Source organism: Lethenteron reissneri, chromosome 6 (genome assembly GCF_015708825.2).
Source record: "Lethenteron reissneri isolate LAM-NWPU_2019-01 chromosome 6, ASM1570882v1, whole genome shotgun sequence".
Classification (NCBI taxonomy): Eukaryota; Metazoa; Chordata; class Hyperoartia; order Petromyzontiformes; family Petromyzontidae; genus Lethenteron; species Lethenteron reissneri.
This window is the reverse complement of record NC_083784.1, coordinates 5,221,975-5,238,417: the sequence shown is the minus strand read 5'-3', so window position 1 is coordinate 5,238,417 and position 16,443 is coordinate 5,221,975. Positions and strand designations below refer to the sequence as shown.

Sequence of the window (16,443 nt, the reverse complement as noted above, 5' to 3'; positions counted from 1 at the left end):
TGTGTGCGCGCCCAGGGCCGTGTCGCTCGTGTTGCCATTTCCCTTCAGTTTTTGCCTCTGCCCTTAGTGTACCATGTCCTGGCGATTTTACTTTAACTTTTGTGCGATCAATCCCTGGACTCTGTCCACGTACCCAAGAGAGTGATTTGATGTTACTTCCATATTTATTCTGTGGCTCAACGTCTGTGAGTTTCGCTGGTGTCGCGAGCTTTGATTTCTCCTCCCTCTCGAGGGTGTGAGGACATTTCTCGTCGTTTATTAGAGACGATTTCTCTCCCGTTTCCTTTCCAAAATTTCCTTCATTCCACAATCCCTGTCTGTATGCCTGTGTGAGAAGGTATGAGTCCTGTCCTGCCTTCTCTGCAGTTTTTGCATCGTGTTTGCCTTCGTTACTTTTTATCCAGTCAATTAGTTTCCCCCAAGGTGTGTTCGTGTTATCGATACAGCTCCCTTCCCATATGTCTCTCTGACTGTACTGCTTTGTAACAGATTGGTCGGTACGTTTAAATACGAGCTCCCCGTATCCCATAACCCATTCAAATATTATTCTTAATCCTAGCATCTTAAGTATGGCAAGAGTTACCTTAATATTTCTTTTCAGAGTGCATATAAACAATTGTATCACAGGATGCGTCAGTTCAACTCGAGCAAATAATCTCAGCCCAGCTGTCTTTGTTATACTCTGCTACTCTGGTATTTCCCTTCAGAGCGCGTTTTGTTTGTATACCCCCGTTTACAATCACAAGGCAACGTTAGTTCACAACACTTTGATTAACACATCAGTGATTCGTTCCTGAATTCATGCACAAACTGTCTGCGAGAGATCCCGGAAGACGAGCCCCCATTATGTTGTATATGTTGGGTATGAAAATTTGTTATGTTGTATGCGTGCGTGGGTGAAATTATTATGTTGTATATGTGGGTTATGAATATTCAGTGGAAATAATAATAATTAAATGAAATTTGGCCAAATGTGTAATTATCCGGAAATATGTTAATTTATGTAATTACGCACATTTTAATTATGCCAATTCGAGAGGTAATCGTATTAATTATGCGAGTGGGTGTAATTATGATAACGCAAGTCGTTATGATAACCAGACCCCGGTTCACCCCGTTATCGCTTTAACATTTACTGAGTATGTATTAGTGTGTTTATTAAGGTCACCAAGTTCAAATCTCAACGCAGAAGCAGATCTTATGCATAGATTTCAGGAAAGAATCACACAACCACTTCTGTATTGATCAATTTATTACTAATTCAACCTTAACTATGATATAGTATGCGAACTCTCAATCCCGGAACGTCAATACGGCATCAATACAGTATCATCAACGATTGTCTGATTTCACTTTGACAACGGCACATGGATCCCGCATAACGCGATGGTTCTTAGTGAGAGAGAGAGTCGTTAAAACATGCAAATATTATGCTAAGAAAACCTTAACGTTAATGAATGATTATACTCAATATTGTTCACGCAGTACCGCACTCCTTATTGATCATACGCAACCCTTATCACGTTGTTAACACCTTGGGTCACGGAACAGTTGAATATTCTGTAGAGGATGCGAGTACGTGCGGCGATTATGACTGAAAGATACTTGAAAGATTATACGGCGATAAAAAAAACACAATCAAAAACAGTTATTATTCTTAAAGGCACCAATCTCAACAGATACATCGGCAGGTTATCTCAGAACGGCTCGGAGTAAGGGCCTGCGACGGTGCTCCTTTTCCGAAGATCGTTATCTTATACCAAGTTTACTAATTGGGGACCAGATCACCTGATAAGGATCCGGTGGGCCACCACTCCCCACGTGAGCGTGGCTCGGCGGAAGGAGGTGCCAAGAATCAGTTCGTATTGATGGATCTGTTGGGAATTTATGCGATTAAGAGTACAGCCCACTAAATATTAAAGATAAAAATTAAGAATACTCTTATAAACGACGGAGGGCCATCCCTCGGTCTCGTTGTGATGCTTTCCAGCCACGGATGGCTTATGGGTTCGAGTGTTTTTGAGTGGTAAGAGTTGTCTTGAATAGTCAGTGTTCGGAGTCGATTCTTTAGGTCAAACAGACGCCTGGTGGTCGTGTGGTGAGGGGGCGGTGCGCGTCATACGTATCAGTCGATCCCGTGGCGAATTGGTTCGGATGGCTGTTGATACGCTGTCGCAGTTCGGAACCCGGTCGGTAGGTGGCGCCCACAACTCGCTCGTAGCGTGCAGCTCTGGGTTGTCGCCGAATCCGCGATGCTCACCACTCCGGTGGCAGCAGAGACCCCCGATTCGGCAGAGGTTGACGAGCTGAAGATGAGTCGAGCCGACCCGCTGGTCGCAGCTCGCTCCTGAGTCGACCCTCCCGGTCGAGCTCGCTCCTGGGTCGACCCGCTGGTCGCCCTCGCTCCTGAGTCGACTCTCTGGTCGCACTCCTGAGTGGACCCACTGGTCGCACTCCTCCTGAGCCGACTCCCCCGGTCGCGCTCCTGAGTGGACCCTCTCGTCACACTCGTTCCTGAGTCGACCCTCCCGGTCGAGCTTCTGAGTGGACCCTCCCGTCGCACTGGTTTCCAATGCTCAGGATCCTTTACTTTATGCCGAAAAATCCCCCTGGATCCCGCCCACAAGGCGGGGCTTCTTTCGATTTTTGCTGTGTCAGGATCTGTCCGTAGGCAGGTGTGTCCATGTGTCTGTCCGTATGTCCGTGTGTCCTTGTGTGCATCACTGACGGTATATTCGTTGTCACACTCCCTCCATAAAACCCACGAGCAAACAATCAGATGTTACAAATTGCCTCGAAGTCGTCTCTCTGTCTGGGTGCAATATTATCTCTTGTCTGGCCTTCTTCATGACCCAAAACACAGACGTTACAAATCGTCTCATAGGCGTCTTTGTTCGTGTTGCACAACCTGGAGGGAGGGGCAACACTCTCTCCGACCCGGCGCACAAAGAAATGGTTAAAAAGTTTTAAGTTAACATTTGTCCCTTACTATTTCACAGTTATGATTCTGTATGTAACCTAAGGTCTGTCGTTTCCCATCGTGGTTCCCGACCCAAGTGTAGGTGTTTCCCCGAGCGTACACACACTCCTATCCCGCGCTGCGGGGATACAAAGACGGCCGGGATCTCCCTTTCTCTCCGACCCTGGGTTTAACATCGTTTTTTTTTATTATGTATTATATTCGACCTGGTGGTGATTCATCCCGTTATCCTGGCTTTTCCATAAGTTTTACTTTGTCTTTTCATGCATATACTTATTACTATTAATTTATTTCCGATATCTTAGGTTAAGGGGTAAGTTTCTTGATCCTAGGAATTCGTATTCCTTGGTGCCTGGATGGTTATATAAGCGGAATATAGTTTACGGTGAATAGCGTTAACATTGATGTTATGTGCGATATTATGTATTGTGATGTCTTTAACTTAACTTGTTTGTCAGGGCTTTACTGACACGAAGTTGCATTCCATAGCCCGCAGTCTTTGCCCCACCCTATCTCTGCTCGCCGTTGTTGTTGCCTGCCGTTAATTCAAGGCCTCATTAATTTCCGTCACTCCTGAGTAGGTGAGGGCGGTTGAACCTTGGAGTCAGTTCTGGTTTTTGTCTGCCTGCTTCTTCTTGTGTCCCCTGACCCCGGGAGTTATTATTCTACTTTATGGCCTGTCGAAGCCCCACTCGCTGTTGCTGGGCTGGTGTTGTTCCCGGCTTTTTGCTTACGTTTGCAGTTCGCCGTGCTCTTGATTTCCTTCCCTCTTCAACCTTATATTGACTATTCGCTCCTGTCTGGGTGCGATTCAATTTTGACTTAGGAAGGTTCTGATTGTCATATGCTTCGGGTCGAATTGTATAGAAAGTATTGAAGTATGGAAATAACATTTCATATTGACTTAATAATGGTGATGGTTCAGTAGGCGTAACTTGTGGCCTGGTTTAATTGGAGTGGGTGTGAATATCGATAACTTTAGCCTACCCTGTTGTTAAATTCCGACTTTAACGTTACTTTAATAGCAATACAGAATAATTGAGCTTTTTGTCTTAACTAGGCGAATGCGAACTTCTGGTGACCCCGCAGCCTTGTTGTTCAGCTGGGTCTGCCTCCTTGAGAGATATACACCACTCTTATTCTCGTCTCACTGTGGTCATCCAACCTTCTGCTCTGGGAGTGTTATTCTTACTTTCAGGTCAAAGGCCCCCTCACGTTCAGACGTGCAGGGTTGTTTACATCAGCTCCCCCCCTGTGCACGTGTTCTAACTAGCTCGGAATCCCTGAACACACAATCAGTGATGATTCCTGGCTTTCTGTGGTTGTGATTTAGACAAAGGCGCCTCTGTTTCTTCCATTGCCTTTGAGTCGACACTGCCCTATTATTTGCCCATGTGCTGAGGTCATAGAATTCGTTTTGACTTCAGTAATATTAACATTCAGTATTGGATTAGCAAATGGGCAATGGTTCATTTATGTAGCTCGCAGCCTGGTCTCCAATTTGAGCGAGCGCGAGGATCGATAATTTAGCCTACTCTGTTGTTGAATTTCGAATTTTGACGTTACTTTAAAACCATGCAGGATGGTTGGGCTTTTTGCCTTAACTATGTCTGGCTGACACTCCCACTGTCTCTGCCGCCTGCACGGGTGACATGTGCCCGTTCATCAGGCCTTATCTTCCCTTGAAGCAAGGTTGCAAATTCTGCCATCCTAGCCCTCCTCCGGTTCATTACTTAACAACACCTGGTGTTTTGCAGTTTGCTGCGCTTTTGGTGTGTTTCATTCATTAAAAAAAACAAGTAAAAAGATAATATATAAAAAATCATCAAATATTATTAATCTCAATTATGGAAGAAGGGTTAGGATACAACAGCATCCTCGCCTCTCCGTTTCCGCGGCCGACGCCCCCTCGGGCGCGTTCGCTCTGTCGATAAGTCTCCACCGCCCGGCCGCCGTCTTTCCCTATCGGAAAGCGTCCTGCCCGAGCCCGCTCGCTTGTCTTAGCGGTCCGTGCGACGTCCTCGAATCGGCGTGTCTTCTCTAACCCACGTGGTCATCTTCCCGTCTCTCGGTGCAATTGCACGCGTGCACCTGCCCGTGCTTCGCTGCGCACTTGTCAGCTTTCGTTTCTGTTCCACGCGCCGCTCCGATCGGGGCGCCCTTGCAATGGGTTTAACTCATCCCCTGCTTAAATACAGGAGACCCCGACTACTCTCCCCCCTCCACCTTTCCCCTCGAACCTCTCTGCCTACTTTTCCATCTCCCCTCCCTCTATTTTCTCCCCATTTCTCGGCTCTCGGCTCTCGCCTCTCCCCTCACTCCCATGTGACTGACCGGCTGAGTGACCGAGCGAGTGAACGCCCGGCTAAGCGAGTGACCCGACCGAGCGACCCGGCATGCCGGCAGGTCGCTGCTGCTCATGCTGGACTCGCTGCGCTGCGTGGAGTCGGACGGGCAGTGCGCCTCCGTGTGCCACGAGTGGCTGACGCACGCCGTGCAGCGCCACGACGTGCCGCGCCTGCTCGAGCCGCCGCTGCTGCTGCTGCTGCACCCCAAGACGCAGCGCGTGTCGCTGGCGGCCGTCGCCTTGCGGCAGTCGGGCGCCGGGACCGGCTCCCGCGCCCTCTCACTGCGCCAGCTCGGCGACGATCCGCGCGCCGGCGAGCCGCTGGAAACCGGCGCCGACGGAGCTGGGGAGATGGCGCTGCGAGACCCGGAGATGCGGGGAAATGGCGGGAGCTGCGTGGTGGAAGGGGCGTTCCTGGCCGGCGAGGCCGGCGCCCGGGAGGTGACTGGAGTGAGCGGTGAGTTTGGGGATGCCGCGGGTTGCCCCGCTGTGGGTGTTTGTAGGAGGAGTTTGGCAGCGGATAGCGCACTGTGCCGCGAATCCCGGGTGCGTGGGTTCGATTCTTGGCCCCGGCCAACATACGTGGCGAGTCATGCGGTGAATAGCTGAATCGTTCCTGGGCTTCTCCTGAAAACCACGTGCGGTGTATAAGCATCAGCACTGGGGAGACAAAGGCGGCCGGGCATGGTGCTCGCCAGGTATGGTGTTTGCTGTGTAGGTAGTGGGATTGTGGCGTTCGCTTACAGCACTTGCTTCACGGACGATGATGATTACGATGATGATAACGACGATGTGTGTGTGTGTGCGCCCAGTATGCGTGCGCGCGTCCGGCGACCACGCCGGCTACTACGTGACGGAGCGGGTGGCGCGTGGGGGGTCCAGCATGGCCCACGGCGGGTCCCGCGTCCCCGTGGGCCTCACCGTGAACCCGCTGGGCGCCGACTCCGAGAGCCCCCTCTCCTCCTCCCCGCCCAGCGCCAGCCACGCCAAGGAGGGGCCCGGCGCGGCGGACGACGAGGACGACGGCGGTTGCGGCGACGACGACGACGACACGGGCTCGACGCACGGCGTCTCGACGAGGTCGCGCTCCGACAGCGGGGTCAGCGACCGCACGGGCGACTCGAGCCTTGCCGACGAGGAGGTGGACGAGGCGGACGAGGCGGATGAAGATGAGGAGGAGGAGGAGGGTAGGGTGGTCTGCCGGGACATCGATCCGGAGGTGTGCCGGCTACTGGAGGATGTGGTGGAGGCCGTCGCGAGACTGGAGGGTGGAGGGGAAGCGGAGACGGGAGACGCGGTCGATGGTGAGAGCCGCGGCAAGTCCGGCGGCACTGCCGCCACCACGCGGAGCGTTCCGGCGGATCCCAGTCGAGGTTGGGTTCAAGGGTCATTATTTTAGTTGCGATTGTAGCGTCCATCTCGTTTTAATTTCTGGTCTTGTTCATACCGTGCGTCTCGTTTGTACCGGTTTCATTTTGCCGACTCCATTCTCAGCCACGTTTCTGCCGTCTCTCGTTCGATGCTCACTCGCCCGGTCCCCGTGCTCACGGTTCGACGCGCGCACCCCACTATTCTTGGCGTCCGTGGTGTGCCGTTCAATAAACGCGAGAGCCGAGTATTTACCCGCGACTCCTTTCGCCACCGGCAGGCGGTGCGGTGACGGCGCCGTGTGGCACCGTGCTACCGCGGCCCAGCTCCTTCCCGCTGCTGGCGCCGGGCGTCGAGTCCGGCGCCCCGCGCAGCCGCAGCAGCAGCACGCTGGACCAAGGTGGTGGTGGGGCGCGACCCAAAGTCCGGCACGGAGCGGCGCGGGGGGTCTCGGCCGCGGCGGCGCCGGCGGCGCCGGCCGTCCAGGACCTGCCGATGCGGCTGCCGCCGGCGTACCTGGGCGAGGCCGGTGGGCTGGAGGCGTGGTACGGCACCAGGGAGGGGGACGGCACCAACAGGGACTCGTCGTCAGAGGAGGAGGAGGAGGAGGGGGACAGCGACTCGTGCTCGCCGCGCAGGTTGGGCTCCGGTGCCGCGCGGTTGAGTTGGAGGCGCGGGGAGGTCGTTGCGTACGTCGGAGGTCACTGCTGCTGCGCCAGCAGCACCGCAGAGCACCTGAGACGGTCATCGGCTTCAGTTTTCCTTGAGCAAATAATTAGCATGCAAACGGCAAAGGTGCAGCCCTGCAATTGCTCGCTCACATCACTGCTGACGGAGAGGCCTCCGTGATCGTACCGCTCCAGAGGGCTATTTGGTCCGCACTTCCACGCTGGCCAGATGCGTTGGATAGAGGTCGGAGTGCCCACCGCCACACGCGACCTGACGATTATAGACCACCTGTGGTGGAACTTTCACATTCACACAGCTCGGTGGACAGAGGCGGCTGGGGGCGGGGCAGGGAGATTCATTAACTCACGGGAGATAGAATTGGACCGGCGTGACCTCAGGATTGTGCGTCCAGTGCGCTGCTGACCATGACTCCGTTGTGGCACCGTCCCCAATTTGCGTATTTCTGTGTAAAATTGTGAATTGCCATTCTACTAAAGCAGTGGTTCTTCCTCTTAACCTGATGCCCTTTCTGCGGGTGCAAGACATGGTCAGGTTTTTTTAGAAGGTAAATCATCGAAGCACAAATTAATCACGGGCACTCAAGTACAACTACTTCGTTTAATTAAACCTGCGTATTTATTAACGTATATATATTTTTTTACTATTGAGAACCAAAGGGGTGCAAGGACCGCAGTAAAGGTTAAGAACCACTGCACTAAATATTTGGTGCAAGTGGGTCGTGACGATGCCCGGAGTCGCTGTGGGCTGGCGTGTGTCCGGACCGTCGCGTCGTGAGACCCGATGGCGAAGTCGCCCAGCAAGCGCCCGAAGCAGGCTAAGCAGGCTCGAGCCTGGATAGCGCTTGTACGGGCGCACACCACAACGGGTGGCTATGGGCGGCTACGGGGCTACATTGTTAGCGGAGTGTGGTGCAGAATAATATATTGTTGTACTGCACTTGTGTGCTCCTCCTGCTGCTCCTCCCCGACCTTCGCCAATCTGCCGTGACCAGCATGTAAAAGTATCGTCAAATGAACAATGTACGGAACTGACGCAGCCAGCAAGGGGAGGCCCTCATCCAGCAGCGGAAACACGGACAGGGGCCGCGCGTGTACCACGTGGTGAGTGCGGTGGTGCTGTGTCTCCCAGGGCTACCCGGAGGATGGGAGGAGGTAACCATGGCAACGCGGCCGCCCCCTCCTCGTCTTTGGGGGTGATGGAGAGAAGCGTGGCCACCGTGCACCCCCTCTACCAGCACGTGCTGCTCTATCTGCAGGTGAGCACGGCCCATTCGTTTTCAGTCTGAGCTGACCTAGGTGAAGCCCACTGCAGGTTCTCATTTCAGTCTGAGCTGACCTAGAGGCGGGGGAGCTTTCCTCCGGCACGGCGATTCCCCAACATCACGCTTGTCGTGGGCCCCCCGATCAGCGCTGTCAGCTGCCCCGTGCCCCCCACCCACCGTAGGCCGAATATTTAACGAGATAATTAATAACTAACGACGAGTTCATTACATTTACACGTAATTAACACCTACGACGTTTACAACCGGTGAGTAGATAGCTTCAGAATTGCACTTTCACGGAGAGCAGCACCGCTTAGTAACCAGTGGCAGATCGCCCCCCCGTGAGACCCCCACCCCCACCACCCCCCCACCACCCCCCCAATCCCCCTCCCCCCCGCCCCCCCACACCCCCCTCCCCCCCCCGCCCCCACCCCCCCGCCTCCCGGAAGTTTCTGTTTGTAACTCCCGAGTGACCAGACCCCCAGGCCAGCCAGGCAGGGGTGGCAGCGCGCGTGGCCTCTAACCCAGCGCTATGCAGGCAGCAGCAGCAGCAGGAGCAGCGAGGGTTGGTAGATCACACGCGGATGCTACGATACACCCACCTCTTGGGCGTCGAGGAGGAGCCCGCACTCTGGCTCACCGGGAGAAGAGGGCGGTGCAGCAAAGTGCGGCCTAATCTTCATCTGTCACTTCTGTGTGGAATCGAGTGTTGCTCCCTCGTGTGTGCGGGTTTTTTTTCCCCGGGAGCTCCGGTTTCCAATCTAATTAATTGGCTGATGACATCTTAATATACGGAGGACTGCAGAGCTTGGGCAATTGTTGGTAGCTCTGGCTCCTCACCGCCTGGCTGCTGCTGCCTTCCTTGTCGTCTGTGGCTCCTCCCCTGGCGATTGTTAGCGACGCTATTTACACGAACGACAACGACCCTAAACCTAAAGCCTGAACAGTGTTCGGCCTTTATCTCGCGCAATCCCCGCTAGAGGTGTCACGCGTACACACCCCCCCCCGCTTGCGCCCGCAGGTGTACGACACGGGCCGCGTGCTGCATGCGCTGGCGGTGCTCGGCTCGGTGCTGCGCTCCATCCCGGCCGCCTTCGTCAGCGCCCTCGCCACCACGGGCGTCAGCGGCGCCCGCGCCCCGCGCCTCGTGCTGCTTCAGAACCTGCTGGCGCGACACCGTGCCTCCTTCACCGGCGGAGACTTCTATGCCAGCGCCCACGGTCGGTAGCGACTGGAGGATGTGTGGAGAGAGCGGGTGGTGGCACGGCGGTTAGCGCGCCGCGCTACGAACACCCCCAATGACTAATAATCTTACCTAGTCCTGGGCCTCTGATAGGTCGACTCAACCTGAAATTAGTACTGGGTGCAATGTGTAAATATCACCACTCGGGAGACAAAGGCGGCTGGGCGTGGTGTTGGCCACCTACCTCCTTGTGTGCCGTACCGGCTTTTATAGGTGCTCGCTAACAGCACTTGCCCAAGCAGCCCGTTAAGGCTATACAGAGGATCTTTGTCTTTGTGTGGTTTGTGCCGCCGCCGGTGCTGGCTGCTTGCAGGCCCGGGCGTGGTGGTGTCGGCGGAGGGCGGAGGGGCGCAGGCGGGCGGCTTCCGTAACGCCATGTACCTGGAGGTGGTGCTGTCGCTGGGGCTCGCGTTCCTGCGCTCGTACTACCCGCACCACGTACGCGCGTCGCCGCGCCAGCTCTCCGAGAACCGCCACGTGCAGGCAAGGCCCCTCAACCACTGGTCCAGCTTCGTGTGAATCGGCTTGTGCCGACCGGGCCCCAGCGTAAGACCATTGCCGCTGAGTACCCCGAATTATTTCATGCGAATCGTCACCCTGAACTCTTGCCCTTGTCCCAAACCAAATCCTAACCCAAGCTCTGATTCATAATCTGACTATTATCTCTCATGCTAGCCCTAAAACCCTAAATATAGTCTCACTCTAGCCCTAACTGAAACCTGACTTGAGCCTTAAAACACGAAACCTGAACCCATAACTCAACGCGATTATATCCCTAAACCCTACCTTCGCTCGGTGTATATAACCATTAACGCTTACACACACACACACACGCGCATGTACAGGAAGGGCCGCATCACAGCCCTGCTTGTCTCTCACCTCGTTACTCCCCGGGGCTGTTCAGCTCGCCAGCGCCGAGGTGCTGACGCTGCTGGTGTCAGCGCTGGCGCGGCTCGTGGACTCGGGCTGCACCGGCGCCGGAGGTACGGGTTCCGCCTCGAGCTCCGGCCCGGGCTTTGCGAGCTTCCTGCTGGACCTGCTGGCGCGCTGCAAGGCGCAGAAGGTGGTGCTGCACTGCCTGGTGGCCGGAGTGGCGGGGGCGCACGCCAGGGCACAAGCGCACGGTGGGTGGCGGCCCGTGGCCTCGCCGCACGACGAGGCGGTGAGGCCGTGGGTGGACTGGTCGGTTCGTTGCTCGGTCCGTCAGCCAGTCAGCCCGCAAGCGTTGACCTTATTAGCAAGTTGAGTCGCGCCCAGTAACCTGCAATCGATCTAGTGCCTTGCCATCATCACACCGGCACCAATACACTCATCACGCCACACTCGCCACTCCACCATCACCACACCACAATTGGCACGCTCGTCACACATCGTCAGCCGCACACACGAATCCCAACGCATCATCACCGCCCACGTCTGAGCGCGTCCGACACCGACGTATTTTACGAGCGATTTTTCCCTAAAATGGAAAGAAAGGTGGGCAATTGTTTCGATGTTAATTGCAGCCCTACTTTACGTTTGCGTACGATGCCCGTGCAGCCACTTCACGATCGTCCACGTCATTGCCCACGTCTTTCGAGTGTGCGTTGTCGTGCACGTAGCCAGTTATGGAATTTCTCTACCGCCAAGCTTGCGCCGCCTGGCCGGCGCCGTCGTGCACGTCCGGCGGACGCGCCGCGTGGGAGTCGCGGTGTCAAACGACGGCGCTGACGGCGGCGACTGTGCCGACGGTGCCGCCCGTGCAGTGCTCTCCGTGCGCAACGACCCGGCCGCTGAAGAGGGCCTCTCCGTGGAGGGAAAAGTGAACTTTTTTGAGGACGGAGAGGAAGAGGAGTCGGAGTCGGGGGAGGGGAGTGCCGGCGCCAGCGGAGAGGGGACAAGCGGGGCTCTGCAGGCCCAGCTGCTGCGCCTGCTGCAGGTTTCATTGCGTCCGCACAGATCATATTAACTAACTACGCAGGAGGTTTTCGCAGCCAATGTTATTAGGATTCGTAATTGATTTGTAGGTTATGCCGCAGGGTGACCATGTTGTAGCTGCTCACCCCGAGGTATGAACGCCCTGATGGTGCATTATCTTTGTGCTGTTCGCCTTTTGGCATTCTCTGGTTTTAACACTGGTTGGCTGTCTCTGGTGTAGACCAATCGGTTTCAAAGACAATGCATATATGCATATATTACCAATTGTGCGTGGTTAATGCAGACATGATTCCTTGCAAAAGGTTTTTGTTTGGTGTTTGAACATCTTAACACCTCCTGTTTTATTGGCAGAAAGGGCAGAATCTATTATTATACTTTAATACTGGCAAGAAAAGGTCCCAGGGTGACCTGGCCACATCTTTTTATCATTCCGACTTCCTGGTTTCATGACACGTGAGGATGGGCACTTGTTGGAATAACAACAATAACAACAGGAACGAAGTCTCCACGCGCGACCGGTCTCTCTTCATCGCCAGGCCCTAATGGTGCTGGAGCACAAGGTGCTGGCCTGCACGGAAGACCCCGAGGGCGGATTCACCGAACTAGTGGCAGCGCAGCCAGAAAACCCCCCCTCCAACCACCAGCAGCACCAGCAGGAGCACCAGCAGCACCAGCAGGAGCAGGCCGTGGGCCCGGCAGCGCCCACCTCCCTGCGCTTCGTGTCGAGCCGCCCGCTGGCGGAGCAGGAGATGCTCGGCTGGGCGGTGACGCGGGCGCTGCTGGTGTCGGCGCCGCCGGGCCGCGCCAGCTGCGCCGCTCACCCGCGCTGGGTGGGCGCCGTCACGGCGTCGCTGCCCTACCTGGGCCGCGCGCTGGCCCGGCTCGCCGTGGCCGTCGTCGCTCAGGTGTGCCGCAACCTGGACGCGGCGGCGCAGCAGCACGCCTGGGAGAGCGCCCTCGCGGCCGACCGGTGAGCGACGCTGGCTCGGGGTGGCGTGTGCGGTGGTGGCGTGTGCGGTGGTGGCGTGTGCGGTGGTGCCGTGTGCGGTGGTGGCGTGTGCGGTGGTGGTATTGCAGCGGTTAGAGCGCTGCGCGAAGAACCCGGCGAGCCGGGTTCGACTCCTGCTCACGGTCAACACCAGTGACGATTGTCTGAACCGGTCATGGGTCCTCCCCGGCCTTCACAGATGCTCGCTAACAGCACTTGCCCCAACAATCTGTTAAGGCTGTACGTGGGATCTTTGTCTTTGTTGTGTCATGTGGATCTGTAGCACGTGGTTCTGCATGTTATTTTAAGAATGTTTGGTGGTGGATTACTGGTGGTGGTGGTAGTGATGGGTGCAGTGTTAGTTATGGTGGTGGTAGCGGTGGTAATGTGTGTGGTTTCGTGTTGATGCCGGTGGTGGTGGTTATAGGGATGATGGTAGTTATATTGGTGATGGTGATGCAGGTGGGGTGGTGGTGGTGGTGGTACGAACCTGGCGATCTGAAATCGATTCCCACTCACGGCCAACACCAGGGATGATTATCTGAACCCGACCTAGGCCTCCCGTAGGTCGACTCAGCCTCAAATGAGTACTTGGTGTGGTGTGTAAATATCGGCACTGAGGAGACGAAGGCAGTTGGGCGTGGTGTTGGCCACCTGGGTGTGCCGTGCCGGCCTTCATATGTGCTCGCGAACCGTACTTGCCCCAAAAGTCTGTTAAGGCTATACGGTGGACCTTTTTCTTTGTTGGTGGTACACAGTGGTGCATGCGGTGCTGTGCGATGCAGGCCGGACGTGCTGCTGGAGAGTGTGCCGCCCGACTACGTGCTGTGCCTGCTGGAGGGGCTCACCACCGTGGTGCACTACTGCCTGCTGGACAGCTCCACCACGCACATCCACGTGAGAGGGACACAGCATGCATGCGTGTGCGCGTGTGCGTGTACGCGTGTGTTTGGGTGACAGTGTGGACGTGTGCCTTTTGCCGTGACGGTGCGCGTGCGTGTGCATGCTTTAGTGTGTGTCCGACTCCACGTGTGGGCACGTACGCTTGTGCATGTGTCCATGGGTGTGCGTTTATGTAACATGTGTGCGTGTGCTTTGCGTGCGCCCGCGTGTCTTTTGCGTGCGTACGTACGTGCGCCTGCACGTGCAGTCGCCAAGTTCCGCTAGCCGTGCCGAGGCCCGCGCCGCCATGCTGTGCGTGCTGCCCTGCGTCCTCTCCACGGCTGCCCTGCTCTGGAGCCTGCTGGGCAAGGCCGAGGGGCAGCGGGTAGAGGTCGTGGCTGGGGTCACGGGAGGAGCGGCCGCCCCCTCCTCGGTTGGGCTGGGCTCCACCAAGGTGAGCGCGAGTGATCGTTCCGCTCTCAACCAACTCTCTCCCCGCGTGAGTCTCTCTCCCGTCGCGCCGGTGGTTGAGGTGGACGGGTGGCTCGGAGCGCTGAGCCGGCACCGCTGAGATGCTGGGATTGAATCCAGGCGGCCACCTGTGATTAAACTGGGGGTTCTCACATAGAGACCCAAAGACTCACATAGAGACCCATAGACTGGGCTAGAGACCTGTAGACTCATATAGGGCCCTGTAGACTCGGCTCGAGACCCGTAGACTCATATAGAGACCCGTAGACTCATATAGAGACCCGTAGACTCATATAGAGACCCGTAGACTCATATAGAGACCCGTAGACTCATATAGAGACCCGTAGACTCATATAGATACCCGTAGACTGGGCGAGAGACCCATAGACTCATGATGGAGAACCGTAGACTTAGCTAGAGACCCGCCGACTTGTATAGAGACCCGTAGACTCATTTAGAGACTTGTATATTCACACAGAAACCAGGTAGCATAGCACGGTAACCCGTAGCGTATGATAACCGCTTCTCCGAGCCATTCCCTAACACCGAGAGACTCGCTGCTCTCTGCAAGAGTTCCAAGCGGATTCCTCCGTCACGCCGCTCGTGTGTGCTTGCGTTTCGTCTCTCCCGCTGCCCGTCTCAGATCCTGCGCCAGAAAGTTCTGGACCTGCTGAGCCCCCTGAGCCTGCAGCACGGCGTCGCCTTCATGGCCGCGGTGGCGCGCGTGTGGAGCGAGCGCACGAGGGGGCGGCCCGCGGCCTCCCGCAGCCGGGTGTGTGCCGCGGAGGTCGACGATCGACCCCGCTCGTCGGCCGCGGACAACCGCGCGCAACCTCGCTCGACCACAGTTAACCGCGCTCGCCAAAACGTCCACGCCCGCCTACACTCGCCCTCCTCACCCACACTCGGCCACGCTCACCCACACGTGGTTAACCGCACTCACCCACGTGTGGTTAACCGCACTCACCCATGGCTAACCGCGTTCATCGGTGATCCACCGCCCTTTCCCCCTTGCCGAGGAGCGTCAACGCTTATCCACATTGGACCGCGCGTAACCACGCGAGCTTGAACTGTACCCACCCGTGCTTAACCTCGCTTGACTAGCCGAGCCAACCTTAATAGGTGCTCGCTGACAGCGCTCTCCACGACTGTCCGTGTCGGAGGCTACACGGGGGCGGGGGTCTCTCTGTCCGCAGGTTCTGGCGGCCGCCAATGTGGACCAGCAGCTGCTGGTGGACCTGATCCGCGGCATCAGCAGCATGCGCACCGACAGCGTGGTGGGCACCGTCAAGGAGGTGGTGCGGCAGCCCCCGAGCGGGCCGGCCCCCTCGCCCAAGGAGGTGATGAACCCCGCCCCCGCCCCCTCACCCCCCCCACCCGCGGTCCTCCGGTCACTCCGTATCGTCGACGAATGTGTTCAGTAATTTTAGGAATCGTCCCCGGTATTTTGATGGTGAAGCCGTTGGGCACTCGGCAAGCTGCTGCCGCCACTGTCGCGGTGTAACGGCCACCAGCTCGCTGGACTTGCAATCCCGGAGGTCGCCGGTTTCGATTCAATCTCACGGCACGGCGGTTCAACCTTCCAATCGCTTCTGATCGGCCGTCTCTACCCGAAGCGAGGGACGCATTTCTCGGAGAACGCCTCCACGCACGCGCGCGGCCGCCACTCGCACGCCGCGGGTGCGGTGCAGGTGCGTTTAGCCGGGTTGGCGTGATGTGGCGTTTCCCGCTGATCTCTCTCGTCGTGTCGCCAGCAGAAGAGCGTGCCGCTGGAGGTGAGCGTGCTGCAGTTCTTCTTCGCCTACGTGCAGAGGTGAGGCGCTCTTGGGGGGAGTGTGTGCGAGTGTGCGAGTGTGTGAGCGAGTGTAAGCTGTGGAGGACCTGTATATGTGCTCGGTGTGAGTGCTGTTGTGGAGTGGCGGTTAGCACACCACACTACAAACCCGCCGACGCGAGTTCAATTCCCTCTAACGACCAACAACAGTGTTGAACTCGTCCAGATCGACTCAGCCTCAAGTGAGTAGCTGGTGCGGTGTGTAAACATCGCTACTGGGGAGACAAAGGTGGCTGGGTGTGGTGCTGGACACTCACACCCTTGTGTGTCGCGCTCTCTTTCAAAAGGTGCTCGTTAACAGCACTTGCCCCAACAGCCTGTTGAGGCTATCTCGAGAGGGACCTTTTGGCTTTTTGTGGGCATTGCAAACAGAGCACCAGTGAGCCTTCCGCACCGTACACGATAGCCTCAAAGTGGACTTAACATGGCACAAGCGTCACTTAGTGGAGAGTGGTGGCTGTT

The 16,443-nt window shown here is 56.5% G+C and overlaps 1 protein-coding gene across 12 annotated transcripts in view; it reads left to right on the top strand.

Annotated features, from left to right (window-relative positions):
- Nucleotides 1-16,443, top strand: part of DOP1A (DOP1 leucine zipper like protein A) — a 55,026-nt gene that overhangs the window by 24,728 nt on the left and 13,855 nt on the right. For 5 of the 12 annotated variants that reach the window (XM_061570754.1, XM_061570737.1, XM_061570720.1 and 2 more), the window contains 14 exons: nt 5,387-5,784; nt 6,140-6,700; nt 6,976-7,333; nt 8,514-8,640; nt 9,668-9,866; nt 10,203-10,372; nt 10,794-11,013; nt 11,635-11,807; nt 12,343-12,776; nt 13,553-13,691; nt 13,945-14,130; nt 14,791-14,994; nt 15,344-15,487; nt 15,905-15,960. In XM_061570754.1, coding sequence (XP_061426738.1) covers nt 5,387-5,784; nt 6,140-6,700; nt 6,976-7,333; nt 8,514-8,640; nt 9,668-9,866; nt 10,203-10,372; nt 10,794-11,013; nt 11,635-11,807; nt 12,343-12,776; nt 13,553-13,691; nt 13,945-14,130; nt 14,791-14,994; nt 15,344-15,487; nt 15,905-15,960 — 3,369 coding nt within the window. The remainder of the gene's footprint in view (nt 1-5,386; nt 5,785-6,139; nt 6,701-6,975; nt 7,334-8,513; nt 8,641-9,667; nt 9,867-10,202; nt 10,373-10,793; nt 11,014-11,634; nt 11,808-12,342; nt 12,777-13,552; nt 13,692-13,944; nt 14,131-14,790; nt 14,995-15,343; nt 15,488-15,904; nt 15,961-16,443) is intronic. The other 7 variants (XM_061570805.1, XM_061570796.1, XM_061570788.1 and 4 more) reach the window with 6 other exon arrangements.